At 44.7% G+C, this 21,626-nt stretch overlaps 1 protein-coding gene across 3 annotated transcripts in view; it reads right to left on the bottom strand.

Annotated features, from left to right (window-relative positions):
* The window catches only part of LOC110485545 (adenylate cyclase type 9), a 103,936-nt gene extending 86,595 nt beyond the window's left edge, over positions 1-17,341 (bottom strand). For 2 of the 3 annotated variants that reach the window (XM_090195592.1, XM_090195594.1), the window contains exons 1-4: positions 13,644-17,341; positions 12,645-12,893; positions 12,053-12,317; positions 8,483-8,770 (exon numbers count right to left, since the gene is read on the bottom strand). In XM_090195592.1, coding sequence (XP_090051718.1) covers positions 8,483-8,770; positions 12,053-12,317; positions 12,645-12,893; positions 13,644-14,861 — 2,020 coding nt within the window. In that variant the 5' untranslated portion in view covers positions 14,862-17,341. The remainder of the gene's footprint in view (positions 1-8,482; positions 8,771-12,052; positions 12,318-12,644; positions 12,894-13,643) is intronic. The other variant, XM_090195593.1, reaches the window with a different exon arrangement.
* Between the last annotated feature and the right edge of the window lie 4,285 nt (positions 17,342-21,626).

The following is a 21,626-nucleotide window of genomic DNA, read 5'->3' as shown; positions in this document are numbered from 1 at the left end:
CAGGAGGGACTGGTGCACTTCACAAAATAGATGACATCATGAGGTGGAAAATTATGTGGATATATTGAAGCAACATCTCAAGACATCAGTCAGGAAGTTAAAGCTTGGTCGTAAATGGGTCTTCCAAATGGACAATGACCACAAGCATACTTCCAAAGTTGTGGCAAAATGGCTTAAGGACAACAAAGTCAAGGTATTGGAGTGGCCATCACAAAGCCCTGACCTCAATCCCATAGAAAATTTGTGGGCAGAACTGAAAAAGCGTGTTCGAGCAAGGAGGCCTACAACCTGACTCCGTTACACCAGCTCTGTCAAGAGGAATGAGCCAAAATTCACCCAACTTATTGTGGGAAGCTTGTGGAAGGCTACCTGAAGCGTTTGACCCAAGTTAAACAATTTAAAGGCAATGCTACCAAATACTAATTGAGTGTATGTAAACTTCTGACCTACTGGGAATGTGATGAAAGAAATCAAATCTGAATTAAATCATTCTCTCTACTATTATTCTGACATTTCACATTCTTAAAATAAAGTGGTGATCCTAACTGACCTAAGACAGGGAATTTTTACTAGGATTAAATGTCAGGAATTGTGAAAAACTGAGTGTATTTGGCTAAGGTGTATGTAAACTTCTGACTTCAACTGTATTATTGACCTACTGCACTACAATAGTTCATTAGTAGTATATTATAGACTTCCTACTGCGCTACACTAGTTCATTAGCTGGAGTGTGTCATGGTTTAATTAAGACTAAGTAGCCTATCCACTGCCACCCACACGACTGACAGACATATAGTGGTGGGAAGAAGAGACTGGACCTGAGCCCAGTACAATATCATAGCTAAAATCAGGCTAGAACAGTATTCTAGCCCTGAAATATGCTAACGCTAGCTACAGGTAACTTATCCCCATGTACTGCTAGATGACTATCTTCCTACAGCTGCAGTTAAACTACTCTATGCCTGCATCCCAAATGGCACCCTATTCCCGTCTTAGTACACTACTTTTACGGGTTCTGGCCAAAAGTATTGCACTATATAGGGATAAAGGTGCCAACGGCATTGTGGAGGGTTGGTCGGTATCCAGATTTTCATATCGTCGTACCGTCCTTCTCTCGTCCCAGGATTTACAGTATTACTGACTTGGGGGCGCCCAAAAAAACAATTACCAGAATGCTAACAAAATTACCATAAGTAATAGTGAATTTTCATGGAGGTTGCTAGCTAAATATGCTAACGAGCGCAAACGAAAATAAACAAATTGCAAAGACAGGCAATGCAGCTCATGACATTTTTGGTGAGTTCGGACATTTACAAGCAAATATGAACGAGAGACGATGTGCAAATGAACAAAGTTTTGACACATACTTGTCTGAAGGAAGAACAGTACTTGTGTACATGCTGTGTCTGAAGGAAGAACAGTACTTGTGTACATGCTGTGTCTGAAGGAAGAACAGTACTTGTGTACATGCTGTGTCTGTGGGGAGTCTGGAGTCGCTAGGGCAACTGGCCTGCCTGCTCTGCTTGGAGAAGAGGGGGGAGGAGCAGACAGGCCCAGAATGGAGAGGAGAAAAAATGCAAGGAAATCAAACTGCAGTGGCAGCTGTACAGACAACTCATCCAAAGGGATTTGACTTCTCAAACACGGCAGAAAGCTGCCACAATGTAATGCCCCTTCACCTTATTAATTCAGCCACTTACTTAGATAACGCAACTCCCAAGTTTAACTTGCTAGTTAACGCAGAATTCATACTTTTTCACGCAGGAAAAAAAGAAAATGCATAAGAAATATCGTGCTGCGTTTACATTTTTTTTTTTTACTTGTGTGCACTACCAGTAATACTGGGTATCCCGGGATGAGTTTGCAGATGCATACATGCAATTAATGCAATTTAATGCACACACACACGTACAAACACACTCATTCCTAACCCCATTTCCCTGAGTAACAGCACACCACAACAGGAGAAAAAAGCCTGAACAGAGCATATCTATCCATGGCCATTCAGACTCTTTGTGTGTGTGTGTGTGTGTGTGTGTGTGTGTGTGTGTGTGTGTGTGTGTGTGTGTGTGTGTGTGTGTGTGTGTGTGTGTGTGTGTGTGTGTGTGTGTGTGTGTGTGTGTGTGTGTGTGTGTGTGTGTGTGTGTGTGTGTGTGTGTGTGTGGAGCCCAGAGCTTAACAACAACAAACCCTGGGCACAAAATGCAAGCCTCACCACCTGGGCTGAAATAGGAGAGATGGCAGATTCAAACACACACACACAAATAGCAGCACTGGGGCACAGAGAGGCTATCACTGCTAGTAAAGCTATATGAGAAAACCATGAGTCATTGCAATAAACTGGACTGGTGTTGCGTAAGGGCTGTGTGTGTGTGGTATGTGTGTGTGTGTGTGTGGGGGGGGGGGGGGGGGTGACAGGTGAATCGCTGAGTGGATGAGACGGGTAACACTAGGGGTGTAACGGTACATGTATTTGTACCAAACCGTTCGGTATGGGGACCTCGGTTCGGTCCATACTGTCAAACCGAATGAGAACATAAAAGAATATACAGTGCCACCAGAAAGTATTCAGATCCCTTGACTGTTTCCACATGTTGTTAGGTCACAGACCTATTCAAATACGCATTAAATAGTTGTTCCCCTCATCAAGCTACATACACTACCCCATAATGACAAAACAAAGACATTTTGTTCATTTTTGCTCATTTTTGCTAACAAAGACATTTTTGCTAATTTATTTTAAAAAATTCAAAGCAGAAATATCACATTTACATAAGTATTCAGACTCTTTACTCAGTACTTTGTTGAAGCACCTTTGGCAGCAATTACAGCCTTGAGTCTTCTTGGGTTTGACACTACAAGCTTGGCAGACGTGTATTTGGGGAGTTTCTCCAATTCTTCTCTGCAGATCCTCTAAAGCTCTGTCAGGTTGGATGCGGAGCGTTGCTTCACAGCTTTTTTCAGATCTCTCCAGATCTCTCAAGTCCGGGCCCTGGCTGGGCCACTCAAGGACATTCAGAGACTTGTCCCGAAGCCACTCCTGCGTTGTCTTGGCTGTGTGCTTAGGGTCATTGTCCTGTTGGAAGGTGAACTTTCCACTTTGGATCAGGTTTTCACCAAGGATCTCTCTGTACTTTGCTCCGTTCATTTTGCCTCGATCCTGACAAGTCTCCCAGTCTCTGCCGCTTAAAAACATTCCCACTGCATGATGCTGCCACCACCATGCTTCATCGTAGGGATGGTGTCAGGTTTCCTCCAGATGTGACGCTTGGCCATAGAGTCCAATCTTAGTTTCATCAGACCAGAGAATCTTGTTTCACCTGGTCTGAGAGTCTTTAGGTGCCTTTTGGCAAACTCCAACCAGGCTGTCGTGTGCCTTTTACTGAGGAGTGGCTTCTGTCTGGCCACTCCACCATAAAGGCCTGATTGGTGGAGTGCTGAAAAGATGGTTGTCCTTCTGGAAGGTTCTCCAATCTCCACAGAGGAACTCTGGAGCTCTGTCAGAGTGACCATCTGATTCTTGGTCACCTCCCTGACCAAAGCACTTCTCCCTAGATTGCTCAGTTTTGCCTGGCGGCCAGCTCCAGGCAGAGTCTTGGTGGTTCCAAACTTCCTCCATTTAAGAATGAGGGAGGCCACTGTGTTCTTGGGGACCTTCAATGCTGCAGAATTTTTGTTGGTACCCTTCCCCAGATCTGACCCTCAACAAAATCCTGTCTCAGAGCTCTACGGACAATTCCGTCGACCTCGTGGCTTGGTTTTTGCTCTGACATGCACTGTCAACTGTGGGGCCTTATATAGACAGGTGTGTGCCTTTTCAAATCATGTACAATCAATTGAATTTACCACGTGGAGTCAATCAAGTTGTAGAAACATCAAGGATGATCAATGGAAACAGGACGCACCGGAGCTCAATTTCAAGTCTCATAGCAAATGGTCAGGTTACTTATGTAAATAAGATATTTCTGTTTTTTATTTTCAATAAAATTGCTAATATTTCATTATGGGCTATTGTGTGTATATTGCTGAGGAAAAATACATATTTAATACATTTTAGAATAAGGTTTGAATACCTTCCGAAGGCACTGTATATCAAATGAAAACACTAGGGCTTGTAGGCGATGTCTACACTGCGTTGTAGGTCTCTTGAGTAAATCGGAGCTGAAAAAAACATTTTAGGCTATTCCGTTAAAACAACTAGAGCCTATGCGCACATTGTAATCAAAATTATAATCTTAATTGGTGCATTTCAAACCTTTTGTGAGGCGCAGTCAGGAACTAGTTCTGCACAATGGCAAGTGGTGGGGTCGATTAACCGGAAATGGAGGATCCTTCGTCATCATTTAAATCTCCAGTTTGGGGACATTTTGGCTTCCCAGTAGATTACAACGACGAGGGACAGAGAGAGTATGTCACCACGCACCTCAAAACATTTTGACACATTTACGCCGACATCACCCCAGTATTCCTACCACTGGAGCCGATTCTGACCGGGCCAAAGAAATGACAAGAGTGGTGGATATGCGCCATTCTCCTGGTTGAGAAGAATAGGGGGTTTCAGCACCTTGTGAAGGTGCTTGAGCCACATTATGAATTTGCCCTCTCGCACCCATTTCAGCAAGTAGGTAGAATATATATATTGCTCTATATAAGCAAGCTTAAGCTGAATTGGCTAATGCACCCTGGGTTGCGCTTACTACAGATGGATTGACTTCCAGGGCTACAGAGAGCTACTTAAAAAAAATATATATATTTTACCTTTATTTAACTAGGCAAGTCAGTTAAGAACAAATTCTTATTTTCAATGACGGCCTAGGAACAGTGGGTTAACTGCCTGCTCAGGGGCAGAACGACAGATTTGTACCTTGTCAGCTCGGGGGTTTGAACTTGCAACCTTCCGGTTACTAGTCCAACGCTCTAACCACTAGCCCATCACATTACCCCAGAGTGACAAATTAGAAGACTGGCACTACAGACACGCCCCCACTCAAGTGCGCATATTTTTATCTTTGTAAGAAAATATTATAGCATAGGCCTATACACTGTCTGAGCCATGTTCACATATTGATTTCACACGCATATTGCACTTTATTTTAGTGGTGTAGTTGATGAGTAATGGTGTGTTTCATTGAAGGAAACAGAAAGTGTTGTTATTCCTGGTGGTGCTCTCATCAGGTATTATATCGCTCAACATCATATATATAATCAGGAATAACAACACTTTGTATTTTCTTAAACAAAAACTAACTACAGTAACTGTTGGATTTTCATTTTTCCGCAGTACTGAAACCGAACCGTGACCCCAAAACGCAATACCAACCGAACCGTGACCCCAAAACCGCAATACCAACCGAACTGTGGGCTTGGTGAAGCGTTACACTCCTAGGTAACACCCTGTCTGAGTGGCTGGAGAGAGAGGGATGGAGAGAGTGATCAGGAGGTTCAACAAGGGGACACAGTGAAGTGACTCGGGTCAGGGTGAGGACAGAGAGAAGGTGACAGTGAGAGAGAGAGAGAGAGAGAGAGAGAGAGAGAGAGAGAGAGAGAGAGAGAGAGAGAGAGAGAGGAGACAGAGCTGCATTTCCTATTACACTGTGACAAATACTCAGACCAAAGAGAATATTTCTTTCCCAAAATTATAATTCAATACAAAGAATTTGAAACTATAAAAGATGAAGAAAAAATCTAATATTTATTGGGTGAAAAGCCTAAATGTGCAGTTTTGGCAGCCAAATATGTGTCCCCCTGCCACAACCTGAGGGACAGCCAGTGAAAAGTGCAAAGTAATGTTGATAATATTTCCCATCTTGTTTTGTTCTGTCTTTCATACCATGTCATGTGTCTTCTCAGTCATGTTGACACTGGTCTACTACTATTGCTTTAATGTATTGTTGTTCTCATTAAAATGTTGTTGTAGTTGCTGTTAATGGTAATCCCATGTCCACTACTACTATTATTATTGCTGTTGGTTTTTAATTTATTTTTATATATGTATACTTTGACAATGTAAGTAATAATGAACTTGCCATGTCAATAAAGTCAGTTGAATTGAATTGAGAGAGAGTGCCCTCTCCCTCTACTTTTCTACCCCCCTATTCTCCTGCCTCCCTCTCTCTTGTCCTGCCCCCCTCTCTCTTCTCCTGCCCTCTCCCTCTACTTTTCTACCCCTCTCTTCTCCTGCCCCCCGCTCTCTTCTCCTGCCCTCTCCCTCTACTTTTCTACCCCCCTATTCTCCTGCCTCCCTCTCTCTTCTCCTGCCCCCCTATCTCTTCTCCTGCCCCCTCTCTCTTCTCCTGCCCTCCTCTCTTCTCCTGCCCTCTCCCTCTACTTTTCTACCCCTCTCTTCTCCTGCCCCCCGCTCTCTTCTCCTGCCCTCTCCCTCTACTTTTCTACCCCCCTATTCTCCTGCCCCCCTCTCTCTTCTCCTGCCCCCCTCTCTCTTATCCTGCCCCCCTCTCTCTTCTCCTGCCCTCTCCCTCTACTTTTCTACCCCCCTATTCTCCTGCCCCCCGCTCTCTTCTCCTGCCCCCCTCTCTCTTCTCCTGCCCTCCTCTCTCTTCTCCTGCCCCCTTCTCTCTTCTCCTGCCCCCCTCTCTCTTCTCCTGCCCTCTGCCTCTACTTTTCTATCCCCCTATTCTCCTGCCCCCCTCTCTCTACTCCTGCCCCCTCTCTCTTCTCCTGCCCCCCTCTCACTACTCCTGCCCCCCTCTCTCTTCTCCTGCCCTCCTCTCTCTTCTCCTGCCCCCCTCTCTCTTCTCCTGCCCCCTCTCTCTTCTCCTGCCCTCTCCCTCTACTTTTCTACCCCCCTATTCTCCTGCCCCCCGCTCTCTTCTCCTGCCCCCTCTCTCTTCTCCTGCCCCCCTCTCACTACTCCTGCCCCCCTCTCTCTTCTCCTGCCCTCCTCTCTCTTCTCCTGCCCTCCTCTCTCTTCTCCTGCCCTCCTCTCTCTTCTCCTGCCCTCTCCCTCTCCCCTCCTGCCCTCTCCCTCTCCCTCCACTTTTCTACCCTACTCAGGACTGAAGTGCCTGCCCTCTCCATCTTATCAGCTCCTATCTACAGCTCAAACATGCTCTGCCCACAATGCAACACCTGGGCACAAACACAGTAGCAGCCAAATATAAACCAGCAGCCTCTGTGTGTGTGTGTGTGTGTGTGTGTGTGTGTGTGTGTGTGTGTGTGTGTGTGTGTGTGTGTGTGTGAATATGTTAGCGCTAACTCATTTACTAACAAAACACTCAGTGACTATTATGAGTTTTGAAATGATGACCCCGTATGACCCTGTATGACCCTGTATGGCCCTGTATGACCCTGTATGGCCCTGTATGGCCCTGTATGACCCTTTATGGCCCCGTATGACCCTGTATGGCCCTGTATGGCCCTGTTTGGCCATGTATGGCCCTGCATGGCCATGTATGGCCCTGTATGGCCCTGTGCAAACCTGATAACCTGCATGGTTCATATTCATAAAGCCTCAGAGTAGAAGTGCTGATCTAGGATCAGGTCCTCACTGTCCATGTCATCTTTTTCAAATATGATTTAAAAGGTAAAACCGATGGTAGATCAGCAGTCCTGCTCTGAGACGCTTCCTGAATATGGCCGTGATGTGCTTTAGGTATTATATCATCACCCAATGGGATGAAAGCCACAGTCTGCAATATGTCCTGCTGTTCAATGTGATGTATGTGTATATTCAGTGAGCATACAGTCTACTACACACCTGTTGTCTGTAAATGTGTAATAACGTTATATTCCTGAATGTTCTTGTTCGAAGTGAGAGGTAAAAAAAACACATTTCCTAATAACCTAATAACCTATTTTCATTGAAAGTTATACTTACCAAGCAGCAGTTTTAGAACGTTTGGGATGTACATAACACGCCTCATTGTTACAATCAACTAAACAACATAGAATCAAAACACCCAGTTATTATGAGTAATCAAGGTAGAACCAAAATAGACCCCTTTCGGTGTTTACAAACATTGCCGCACACGAGGGCAATGCACACAACTTGGTTGCAGAACACGAGTGGGTTCTCATAGACCGGAAGCAAAAAATACTATTTACATGTTGCTTATGAGCGCCTTCCACACTACTTTTGGACTTGTATGAATGTCCTGCTTATTAATATGAAGTTTGTGTCATCATCGCAAATCAACTGCATTATACTTTTTTTTAAATGTCAACTTCACCCAGAAAAATGACTTACTGGCTAGCTTTGCTCACCGCCTACGTCAATGAGCGTTAGCATTCTAGCTAACAACTGCTGCGTACAAAACAGGTATTCTGCAAAGATCACAACCAAATACAATCTTAGTGAACGTTCAAACACTATTCAAAACAACATTGGAAGTAATAACTATGGAAATATCTCCATCATGTGGAATGGGCGCAGATGGCGATGGTCAGTGTTCCTGCATCCTGCCTGACATCAGTATGTGTGTACTGAAAAGGGGGACACAGAACAAAATCAAATAAAACCTACCCTTCAGTTTCTCCATCAGGCCCTGCGTCGCCCTCTCCAACACCCGCCCGTCCTCCTGCTGGTACCGATCATCCAGAAACCCAGCGGTGGCCTCTGATAGGTGAACCTTCCCGGCGACGCCCAATTGTTCCATGAGGTTGGCCAGGTTGACGTCGTTGGACCACACGTCGAACTTGAACCGCTTCATCCCCAGGATCCCACAGAGGACCGTGCCGGTGTGGACCCCCACCCTCATGTCCACCGTCTCACACGTCTCCTGGCAGAACTGCTCAATGGCCACGATCATACCTAGTTTCAGAGTAGAAGAAGAAGCAGAAGAAGACTTTATTGACCCGTTTTCCTTGTAGTACAATGAAACTGCTCGGATCCCAATCACCCCTGAAACACAAGCACACACAGGTCAGACAGAACGCAGTGAGCACACATCCAGTAACTAGTAACAGGTGCAGGGTATAATAAGCCAACTGGAGAAAGACAGATACTGTACCCACCCACACACTGCTGATTGCTCCCATACTTTGATTGGAAAACATTTTGGCCCAAAGGTCAAGAAGACCAGCTTCAAAAGACCTTCAGACCAGCGCACTAAATGCTTATCGGAGCTATCTCAACTCATTCTAGATGTGGACAACAGATATGCCTCTTCTCCAACGCTTGAACTCTACAAAGAGAGACTGCTACACCAATCGGAATTTGACAATCTTTCCACGAAACAAACGGAACAGCATCTGTTTAAGTCGAGGCAGACATTTTATGAACACGGAGAGAAAGCTGGCAAGTTGTTATCTCACCAGCTTCGACCTGAAATCTGTGTTGCAGCCGATTTAACTTCTACCAATCCCAAAGAAATCAACAATCAATTTAAGCAATTATACTCTGCTCTTTACTCATCAGAGGCTCTTCCTGACACATATTGTATGCACGCATTTCTAGACAATCTGGACATCCCATGTCTCAATTCAGATGAGCAAACTAACATGAATACCTCAATAAGTGATGATGAAGCTACTCTGGCAATCCAGTCCATGCAGAGCGGTAAAGCATGATGCCTTCCCTATTGAATTTTTATAAAGCATTCTCCTCTAAATTATCCTCTATCCTCAGCTCAATGTACAATGAAATCCTTTCTCGTCAGAAACTTCCCCAGACACTTACCAAGGCAACTATTTTGGTTTTGCTTAAGAAGGACAAGAATCCCCTCGACTGTGGCTCATACCGCCTTTAAGCCTTTTGTGCTGCGATTATAACATTCTCACTAAGGTCCTCTCGTGCAGAGACAGTGATGCCTACTATAATTAACTCTGACTAAACCGTATTTATCTCAGGTGGACAATCTTTCTATAATATGCGGCGGCTATGTAATGTTCTTCATGCTGCCCACTCAACTCGACAACCAGAGGTCGTCATCTCTCTTGATGCTGAGAAGGCTTTCGACCGGGTTGAGTGGGAATATGTATTTACGGTACTAGAGATATTTGGGTTTGTCCTGTCATTCCTTTCCTGGATTAAGATTCTGTACCAGTCCCCCGTGGCGTCTGTTCGCACCAACAATGTTACCTCTAGCTACTTCCCTCTCCACAGGGGGGCCAGGCAGGGTTGCTGTTTATCCCCTTTCCTATTTGATATGGCTACTGAGCCTCTTGCTATCGCCCTACGCGGCGAGGAGGGGATTAAGGGGCGACATAACTCACAAGGTGTCCTGATATGCAGACTATCTTATTTTACACATCGCTAACCCTGTAGAGTCTGTACCCGATGGTGGATCAGCAGTCCTGCTCTGAGACGCTTCCTGAATATGGCCGTGATGTGCTTTAGGTATCATATCATCACCCAATGGGATGAAAGCCACAGTCTGCAATATGTCCTGCTGTTCAATGTGATGTATGTGTATATTCAGTGAGCATACAGTCTACTACACACCTGTTGTCTGTAAATGTGTAATAACGTTATATTCCTGAATGTTCTTATTTGAAGTGAGAGGTAAAACAAATTTCCTGAGGAGATATAATAACCTAGAATAACCTTAACTATATAAGGCAACACTGTGGAGTCTATACCCTATCTCTTGGACATGCTACAAGGTTTTGGGACATTCTCTAGTTATGAATTAAACCTAACATAAAGTGTGCTCCTCCCCATGAATCAGTTAGCAGAAGGTATGCCAACTTCCTATTTAAGGTGGAGCATCAGGTCTGTACTTATTTGGGGTTGAAGGTCACACGCTCATTTCAGGCTCTGTTGAAACATAACTTCGGTACACTCCTGGAGAGCACTAAGCAGGATTTCATACGGTGGTCGTCTCTTCCCATTTCACCAGCAGGTCGCATTCATTCTGTTAAGATGACTGTACTATCTATGTTTTTGTACTTATTACAAATCATCCCCATTTTTTTGCCAAAGTCGATATTCAAACAACTGGACAGCTACATTTTAAATTCATTTGGAATAAGTCAAATCCACAAATGAGAAAGGTATATCTAGAGAGACCTAAGGCTGCAGGTGGGCTGGGCATTCCCAATTTGTTTTACACTACTACTGGTCAGCAAATATATCTAAATGTGTTTGTTGGGTTTGTACATTTGGAAAAAAAGGACTTGGGCCATCCTGGAGTTACAGTCTAGGTCCCAATTCTCAAAATCACTTTATCCTTAAACAAGCAAGCTGCTTCTCTCCATGATCATCTCTTCCCAGCGTCACAGAGTGACACGGCATTCCAGTTCTGGCATAGGAACAGTCTGCTGTTTATGTGTGACTTATTTGTTGATAACACCTTTTTTTGCACTGTCTCCATTACTCAAATGACAGATTAGCAAAAATATACCCAAATGTTGACCCCAAGTGTTTGAGATGCCACCAGAGTCCAGCAACTCCGGGAGACATGTTTTGGTCGTGCCAATATTTGAGTGGCTTCTGGGACCACATTTGTTAAGCATTCTCACATATGTGTAATACAACTGTTAGCCCCAACCCGGTCACTGACATTTCTGGTGTACTTCCCCTAGACCAGAATGCCACCATGCATCAGGCGAATGCGATAGCATCTGCCTCACTGCTAGCGGGCAGTCTTGTTCTCTTCACAGGAAGTAGGCAGAGTCAACCTCCTTTATGCAGTGGGTTAAGGAGGTGGTGTCATCTCTGCCTTTGGAGGTTGGGTACACTGTCCGTGGGGCCTGACAAAAGTTTGGCTTCACCTGGTCCCCATTAACGACTGGGGAGCCTGTCTTTTACTTAGTGTAACTTGCATATTTTGGTAAGCAGATCTCATGTCTGTTCTAGTGGCCATATATTGTGCTGATAAGATTCAACTAATATTATTTTCTCCATTGTTTTTGTTCCTATTACTGTTTATGTTTCTATGTTATCCTTGTATGATGCCTTGGTGGGTGGGAGGGAGGTTTGGAGGGAGGGGTGGATTGGGGAATGAGGGTTTGGCGTTGTACTGTTTTTCTGTTCTCATATCTGAAAACCTATAAATAAAGTACAAAAATAAAATGACAGACATTGCACAATAAAGTTGCAGGAGCAATTAACAGAACGCTATCTACCCATCTTTATCCCATTGGATCATACCTAGTCCCATCTCGACACAGCAGTACGCATGGTCAGGGCGTGGCTCGGGACATCCCGCCACGCAGTAGTAACAGTCTCCCAGTGTACTGATCTTCTCACAGCGCGTCAGCTCACACAGCCGGTCGAAACGGCCGAAGAGGTCATTGAGGAGCCCCACCAAGGCGTGGGCGGACTTGTTGGCAGACATTTTGGTGAAGCCGACGATATCCGCAAAGAGGATAGAAACAGGCTCCATCCGCTTCATGTTGAATGGCCTGAAGATGATCTGATGATCAAATTAAATCAAACTTTATTTAAAGTGTTTTTAAAATTGTAACACACTTTGCAGTAAATCTATAAGCTTTTGTTCTTCTGGGTCTAGGCCGGTTACCGTAAAGAACTTAGTGACAACTGCTGATGTAAAAAGGCTTAATAAAATACATTTGATTGATTTGGATAATAAAATAAATAAAAGCAGACCACACATGAAGCAATGAAGGAGGAATAAAATAGCATAAAACAGTGACTAAAAGGCTAAGCTAAACGGGTGAGTTTTTACACATTATTTTAAAACGCCAATGGGGTTTTTAAAATCAACCACTGCTCCTCTTACCTGGCCTCTGGGGATCGAAGTCTTCTTCCTCTTAAGATGACTATGATGATGGGGATGGTTCTTAGGGCTCGCCGCGATCGAAGAAGCCCCCCCAGGACCTCCGACCGTGGACACAGCCGAACAAGCCCCGGCAGAGTATCTCTTCCCTGCGTTCCCCTCCATCTCCTCGTCCCCCTGCTTCATCAGTTCATCGGCGACCCTCCTCGGCATGACAGAGTGGATCATGCGTTCCTTCAACGCTTTCTCCACCTGGAACATATTCACAAAGACAGGTAACAACTGGTTTCTTTCTCCACCTGGAACGTATTCACAAAGACAGGTAACAACTGGTTTGCCTCTCCACCTGGAACGTATTCACAAAGACAGGTAACAACTGGTTTCCTTCTCCACCTGGAACGTATTCACAAAGACAGGTAACAACTGGTTTCCTTCTCCACCTGGAACGTATTCACAAAGACAGGTAACAACTGGTTTCCCTCTCCACCTGGAACGTATTCACAAAGACAGGTAACAACTGGTTTCCCTCTCCACCTGGAACGTATTCACAAAGACAGGTAACAACTGGTTTCCTTCTCCACCTGGAACGTATTCACAAAGACAGGTAACAACTGGTTTCCCTCTCCACCTGGAACGTATTCACAAAGACAGGTAACAACTGGTTTCCTTCTCCACCTGGAACGTATTCACAAAGACAGGTAACAACTGGTTTCCTTCTCCACCTGGAACGTATTCACAAAGACAGGTAACAACTGGTTTCCTTCTCCACCTGGAACGTATTCACAAAGACAGGTAACAACTGGTTTCCTTCTCCACCTGGAACGTATTCACAAAGACAGTGAACTGGTTTCGAGAACATCAAGAATGTAACCATTTGTGATCTATTTCATGTTATTTGATTGTTTGATGAACATGATGATGAAATGAAATCATCTGTCTCTCGATGATCAAATGTGTCAATGTTTTGATTTTATCTGTCTCTAACATATAAATAATAATTACCTCCAGGTCCTTGCCGTGCATGATGGCCTGGCCCACCTTGAGGAAGGTGGAGCGGGATCGCACCTCGGACATGATGAAGAGGTGGATGCCGATGGCGTGGGCACACAGGTGGAGGAGGGCCTTAGCCGGGCCCAGCCAGCGGAGGGTGTCCCATTCCAAGCTAGAAGAACCAAGACCTCCAGGACTAGATCCAGAACCTAGGGACCCTTCTGCACCTCCAACCCCAGCCTCGCCCCACCTATTCCCCCCATAATTTCCTCCACTTCCATCTCTCCCCTGGAGCAGGGGCAGCCACTCTAAGGCTTCAAATAGTACTGAATACAGGAGCCCCAGTAAAACTGAAGCATATAGCCTCACATGGAGAACACTGTAGAGTAGTAGCAGGACCTCCATACACAGAGAGAAGGTGCCCACTGGGGAGATGCAGGGAGCCCGAGTAGGGCCCACTCCGCCTGGGTTGCGAGGGAATGTCCGGTTGCCATCCCTGGTTCTCTCCAGGTAGACAAAGCCTCCTGTCTGGATCTGAGGAGCCAGAGTGATGGCGAATGTGGTCACAATGAGGAGCAGCGAGGCCTGGTTGTACAGGTGAGTATAGGGCCTTGTCAAGGTAAAGAGGAAGAGGATGAGCAGGAAAAGGAGGAAGGAGGCGGTCGGGGCGAGGAAGGTTGCCGGGTCACAGCGGTCGTGGTTGACCCCGAAATACACGCCCCAAAGGAGCGAGGCAGAGGCCATGTATGACAGAACATAGCGGAAGCGGCGTTGAGTCTGCGGGAAGCACCTCTCGCGGCACGCCTCTTCGAGTATCGGCGAATCAAACTTGGGGTCCCACCACTGGGCAGCGGACCTCTCAAACAACTGGGGCAGAGTCTTCTGCTGGCTGTGTAACTTATTCATAACAGCCCTCCGAACTCCCGACTCCCCTGAACTACAGCTGGAGGAGATGCTGTATTTGGTGCAGGGTTTGGAGGGATCTCCTTTGGCGGTAGTGGTAGACCCACCTACTCCACTCCCTCCTCCTCTGGTATTGCTGTCCCTTGTCGTTGGGGTTGGGGGAGAGTCATGATATTGTCGATGCTGTGGCGACGGCGCGTGCTGTGTGTGCCTAGTGTTGTCGATAATCCGCACAGTCACGGCGCCGTCACTGCTTGAGGCGCAGCTAACCTCCGTGGCATGTGGGAGAAGCTGCTGCTGCCGGTGTTGCAGTGGCTGCAAGGCCATTATGATGGCCGGAGTGACGTGAAGGGGGAAATACTAATATCTGATCAATGATGGCGGACGGTGCGCGGGCAATGAGGTAACAGTACTAAGTGAAACATCTGGCAGAGGAAGACTAGACAGGAGAGTGGGCAAAAAAGAGAGGCAAGAAAGGTGATGGTTGTAATCACGACTTGATATATCGTGTGTACAGAAAATACGTATTTCTACTAGGCTACGCACGAATGTAGCCAACTAGGCCTACTCACTCATATAAAAAGGACCGTTCCAGGCTCTTGAGTAGTTCATTATCCCGACCTCTGTATTACGTCAGCACTCACATTCCATTAATTCGTCCCTTGCCTTTGGAAGCCCTCGCTGTCCACTTTGTACTCGTGTGCTGCTCTGCTCGCTCTCATCTGGCAGTTGAAATAATTGAAAGTCCTTTCGTCTTTCCTCTCCCCTTCTTTATACATCCTTCCCCGATATTACGTTTTTTATCACATTGCGATTTTTATCAGGTTTAAAAAGCCAATCTGGGGTCAGTTGTTCAAATATTCACTTTTTATTCCACACCACGCGCAGTGTTTTGACAGCCGCCAGTGACAGCTCGAGCCTCGCTCTCAAGAAATCCTCACGTGTCTTCTTCAGTGATGATCAAAATAATGTCCCCATGTTATTATTACATTTTAATACACACACAATCCGAAAAGAGAACATTATTTATGTAATGTTTCCAAGTCCAAAACGACCCATATTGTGTGTGTGTCTTGTTTAGGAGTTGTAGGCTATACACAGTAGATTGTTGTCCCACTCATTCCAATAACAAGCTACACATGGCTACAAAATTGCGACAAAGTTACAGCTTCGGTCCCTTCTTATCTTATCGGAGCACCCGCTCCAAAACAAGTCACTTTAAAGTTCCTTTCCCCTGGAAAAAAAACAAGCGTTATCCTCTTTCCGTTTTAGTTACATGAGTCAACAGTTGAAAATAATAGGCTAACATTCATAGCATAAACTCGTATAGCATGTCCTCCTTTCCCTTTCTGACTATTTCAAAGCCCTAGTGTGGGTGAATACTTTCGTGTTATACTAGCCAAGCTGAAGAGTTAGGCTTTGGCTGTCGGGTCGGGTAGGTGGGTGGGTCGGTTCACGACCACCCAAAACCAGCAGCCAGGCAGACAGCGTCCGTTTAGCGGTCTAGCTGTCCCCCCATACCCAGTCTGTAGTTCTTCCACAGCCGGGCCTATTCCCAAGCTCCAGCCCCGTCCTTTCCTGACGTCCCTCTACGGATCTCTACATCGGTAATATCCCCACTTCCAAGACGACAGGGACTGTACAGATACAGTAATTATGAGACCTTGAAAAGCGATTTTAAATCGAGAGATAAGTACCCAAAATATGACAGCTGAGCCAACTCCTTTTACTAGGCTGGCGTCTTGAACAAACTTGTTGGTAAGAATTGGCAAAACAGAAAGCTATGAGAAACACCCACCCTTGTATGAATAGTCTATTAAATATATAGACTGAAATACAAAACTGTCAAGTTATGTCTACTAAATATTCCTATCGAATATTCACATTTTCCATAGGATAGGCCTATCCAATGAACAGGACAGGCTTTTAAAAACAAAAACTGCAGTTTAAAATTGAAGCAAAAACGTATCCAGAAACGTCACTACTGTGCTCCCTTCTGTATCCAAAGCCTAGAAACTTTTTCCCAGGCCGTGGTTCCTTCGTCATAGGCTACAGAAGTAGCCAGGACTGTAAACGCGTGGAGTAGAGAATAACTATGGAGTGCATGGAGAGATTCTGTGAATTTCCTCCTCTTTGATTTCCCCAAAGGAATACCGAATTCCCATGAGGAAGAAACAATATATCCTTGATCCTGCTTCCCTTTATTCAATTACCAACGAATAAGACATAGTTCGCGAAATGTGCTGGCTGTCTGTTCCATAAATTCCTCAAGTCTGAATAGCTCGAGATTATGCTGCCTGCATGCATGTGCCCAGAAGAAGCATAGCCCGAGAGAGTCCACTCCTTGTTGCGTTCGCGTCCTCTTCCGTTCGAAAGGTTCGGTGACGGTTAAGGTTACCTCCCTATTGCCCGGGTCCGGGTAGCCTAAGTAGGCTAATAAAAACAGGTTTTTATGTGTTTTCCCGATTTATCCAGGGGAAGACAAGGCAGCTCCCGTCACTCCCACCATCTTCCTGTACCCAGACGGAAATTCTCCGCCAGCTGAGGCGGCGGTGCGGTGGAGAAGGGTGGGTGTCCAAAGCGGAGCGACTCGGTGGTATGAGCATCGAGCTTCAGTAGCTCCAGTCTGAAAATACAGCAGAGGGGGGGTATGGTGGCTGATGATGGGAGCGCGCACGCAGAAATGTATTGTGTGGCTATGGACGAGCACGTATTGAATGAGAGTGAGAGTATAACTATTTCAGATTGTAAAACATTTAAATAGGTAGACTAGAAGTCCAAAGTAATAGGCCTATCTTACGCATTTTACGCATAGGCCGTTTTCTTTCCAAATGACATCACCCACCACATGACACAAACAGACCAACACGTTAGGTGTACAGATACCAATATATTTCAGTGTTTTTACATTACATTCATGTTCATTGTTACACAGCTGTTACACATAGACCTATGCCCACGCTAACAGGGTTGTGCCCATAATTCCAACAGTCAGTGATATCATTGATTGAAGGTGCATAAAAAAGGCCTACCCTAATCTAGTAGATAAGGTATGCACACCTATAATTGCCCTGAAGAGAACACTGATCTAGTTTCTATATTCACAGACAGATATTTGTGTGACACGTCTACTTTGAAGGAAGAATAATATCTACTCTTTGAGTCCAATAAAAATGGCTAGCCTCTTCCGCTAGATGAAAGTTGCCAAACACACGCACACACACACACACACACACACACACACACACACACACACACACACACACACACACACACACACACACACACACACACACATACATACACCACACACACACATACATACACATGCACACACACACACACACACACACACACACTCACACACACACACAGTTATGCACGGCTAACCTTTTGGGGACATACAATTCAGTCCCATTCAAAATCCTATTTTCCTTAACCCCTAACCCTAACCATAACCCCAACCTTAACCCAAAAACCTAACCTTAATCCTAAACCTAACCCTAACCTTAAAACCAACCCTAGCTCCGAACCCTAAACATATTTCTAACCCTACCAGTAATTCTAACCTCAACCCTAAACCCCCTAGAAATAGCATTTGACCTTGTGGGGACCATCAAAATCAAATTAAACTTTATTTGTCACATGCGTCGAATACAACAAGTGTAGACCTTACCGTGAAATGCTTACCCACAAGCCCTTAACCAACAGTGTAGACCTTACCGTGAAATGCTTACTTACAAGCCCTTAACCAACAGTGTAGACCTTACCGTGAAATGCTTACTTACAAGCCCTTAACCAACAGTGTAGACCTTACCGTGAAATGCTTACTTACAAGCCCTTAACCAACAGTGTAGACCTTACCGTGAAATGCTTACTTACAAGCCCTTAACCAACAGTGTAGACCTTACCGTGAAATGCTTACTTACAAGCCCTTAACCAACAGTGTAGACCTTACCGTGAAATGCTTACTTACAAGCCCTTAACCAACAAGTGTAGACCTTACCGTGAAATGCTTACCCACAAGCCCTTAACCAACAGTGTAGACCTTACCGTGAAATGCTTACTTACAAGCCCTTAACCAACAGTGTAGACCTTACCGTGAAATGCTTACTTACAAGCCCTTAACCAACAGTGTAGACCTTACCGTGAAATGCTTACTTACAAGCCCTTAACCAACAGTGTAGACCTTACCGTGAAATGCTTACTTACAAGCCCTTAACCAACAGTGTAGACCTTACCGTGAAATGCTTACTTACAAGCCCTTAACCAACAGTGCAGTTCAAGAAGAGTTAAGAAAATATTTACCAAATTAACTAAAGTAAAAAGTAATAAAAAGTAACCCAATAACGAGGCTCTATACAGGGGGTACCGAGTCAGTGTGCGGGGGTACAGGTTAGAGGTCATTTGTACATATAGGTAGGGGTGAAGTGACTATACATAGATAATAAACAGCGAGTAACAGCAGTGTACAGAACAAATAAAGGACGGGGGGGGGGGGTCAATGTAATAGTCCGGTGGCCCGGTACCACTTGTCGTGCGGTAGCAGAGAAAGCAGTCTATGACTTGGGTGACTGGAGTCTCTGACAATTTGATGAGCTTTCCTCTGACACCGCCTATTATATAGGTCCTGGATGGCAGGAAGCTTGGCCCCAGTGATGTACTGGGCCATACGCACTACACTCTGAAAGCGCCTTACGGTCAGATGCAGAGCATTTGCCATACCAGGTGGTGATGCAACCGGTTAAGATGCTCTCGGTGGTGCAGCTGTAGAACTTTTTGAGGATATGGGAACTCATGCCAAATCTTTACAGTCTGTTGAGGGGGAAAAGGTTTTGTTGTGCCCTCTTCACGACTGTCTTGGTGTGTTTGGACATGATAGTTCGTTGGTGTTGTGGACACCAAGGAACTTGAAACTCTCGACCCGCTCCACTACAGCCCCATTGATGTTTATGGGGGCCTGTTCAGCCCGCCTTTTCCTGTAGTCCACGATCATGTCCCCAGTTGGTCAAGTTTTTGTTTGTTTACTATTCATGTGGGGACTTCTGGTCCCCACAAGTATAGTTAAACACGTCCACGTCCACACACACTCACACTCTCTCACACACACACACACACACACACACACAAACACACACACACACACACACACACACACACACACACACACACACACACACACACAAACCTGTAACAGATTTCCTGTAGGACTTTTTGTAAGGGTTGATTTATTCAGTGGGGGTCACGCCCTAATCTATAATCCTTATATTATAGGTATTACAAAAACACACACCCACACAAATGGCCAACACACACAAGCTTGGTTCCTCAATGACCGAGGGAGAGTCTTGGTCTGTACTCAGATGGACTTATTTTTAAACTAGATAGACTCAAATTGGCACAAATTGGACTGATGGACTCAAATTGACTTCGTATTGGACTAAATTGACTTCTTATTTACTAAAAACAGATATTTGGTAACTCAATTTATTGGGGATAAAGGAGAACTTATTTTGAGTTCTCAAGCTTCTCACAACAGTTAGTGATAGTTTGTCGCAAGTAGGCCTATCAATATTTTTTTTATATCACTTTTATTTTTTAACTGTTCAAACAGAGTGGTTAGAGTCGCCATGGTGATGGATTTCTGTCCTTTCGTTTTCACGCTGACTGACAGAATAAGGTGAGGTATTGGAGATCAATTAGTTTATACACATCTCATTTTATGTGAGGAAATGTCCTCTCAGAACTTCACTTCACTATCCATCTTTACCTGTAATGTGTCCCAAATGGCAATCTATTCCGTATATCGTGCACTAGGTTTGACCAGGCCAGGGCTTTAGGGAATAGGGAATAGGGTGCTTGCTATAAACCCTGGTAATCATTTCCATTGACTGCCATTGAGTTCAGGCACCACCTGGTGGAATTCTGGTGCCACTGCAGTGTTTTTATGAGATAGATGACTATGGCCGAAATTACACCACATTTGTTTTTGCTTTTAACCCTTCCCTTATGTCCTGGTTCAATTTGAATTAGAAATCACTCAAATACTATTTTATGTAATTTTTCCATCATGACCCTTCATCTACTTTCCTAAGGTTGTGTCTCAAACGTGTAAAACACGTAACAACAACAACAAAAATTTGACCCGGTACCGGAATAGTGACATCCATGATGTTCTGGGTCAATTTGACCAGCAATTTTACCTTGACCTTGGGTCTATATAACTTTTTAACAGGTTGTCCTAGAAACAAGCTGAGGCAGAGCAACACTGATCTTAAGTCAATTTGAAGTACATTTGACCTTTGACCTTGACCTTTGTGCTAGAGACAAGTGGTATTCTGTGCATTAAAGATCTATCCATGACGATCATAAAGGATCTAGGTATGATTTCCTTGTGATGTCCAGAGGCCGTGAGGTAGTGATCTGAAGTTTGGCAAAAAATTAGCTAAGAATGTCATAAATGTCCTAATTCCATTTATTCACGACTTTGGTACAGTAATCAAACATTTGGCTCCCAATTTTGAACAGTTGATCCATCAACTCATATGAAACATTCTCAGCTACTGGAGAAAAACTATTTGTAAGGTTAAAATCATGTATTATTTGTAAAGTTAAAATCCTATTGATGATCTAGATGACTTTTTATTTATTTATGATTTAGATTACTTTTATTGTAATGGTGTAGGTTGAACCAAACATAAGGATTAAATACCTAATATTATGGACATCTGGTTTCTGTGTCTCAGACAGATGTGGAACCTTGCAGTGATGGGATGGGTGTGTGTGTGTGTGTGTGTGTGTGTGTGTGTGTGTGTGTGTGTGTGTGTGTGTGTGTGTGTGTGTGTGTGTGTGTGTGTGTGTGTGTGTGTGTGTGTGTGTTAAGATGGTTTAAAACCACTCTGTGTGTTTGGCCTGGCTAACACTCCTTCATAAAGTAAGAAGCATATCAATTTTACATTATTGCTGGGGACAGGACGTTCCCTCCAGAATGTAGGCCCTACCCTTATTGGATCAAACATATATTGGGTCTATTTTTGTCTTTCTTTCTCCCTCCCTTTTCCCTCTAAAGAATTGACACAAGAATCTCGGTCG

Source organism: Oncorhynchus mykiss, chromosome 13 (genome assembly GCF_057628025.1).
Source record: "Oncorhynchus mykiss isolate SJ-2025 chromosome 13, ASM5762802v1, whole genome shotgun sequence".
NCBI lineage: Eukaryota > Metazoa > Chordata > Actinopteri > Salmoniformes > Salmonidae > Oncorhynchus > Oncorhynchus mykiss.
The sequence above is the reverse complement of the archived record's forward strand: the minus strand, read 5'-3'. Positions and strand labels throughout refer to the sequence as shown.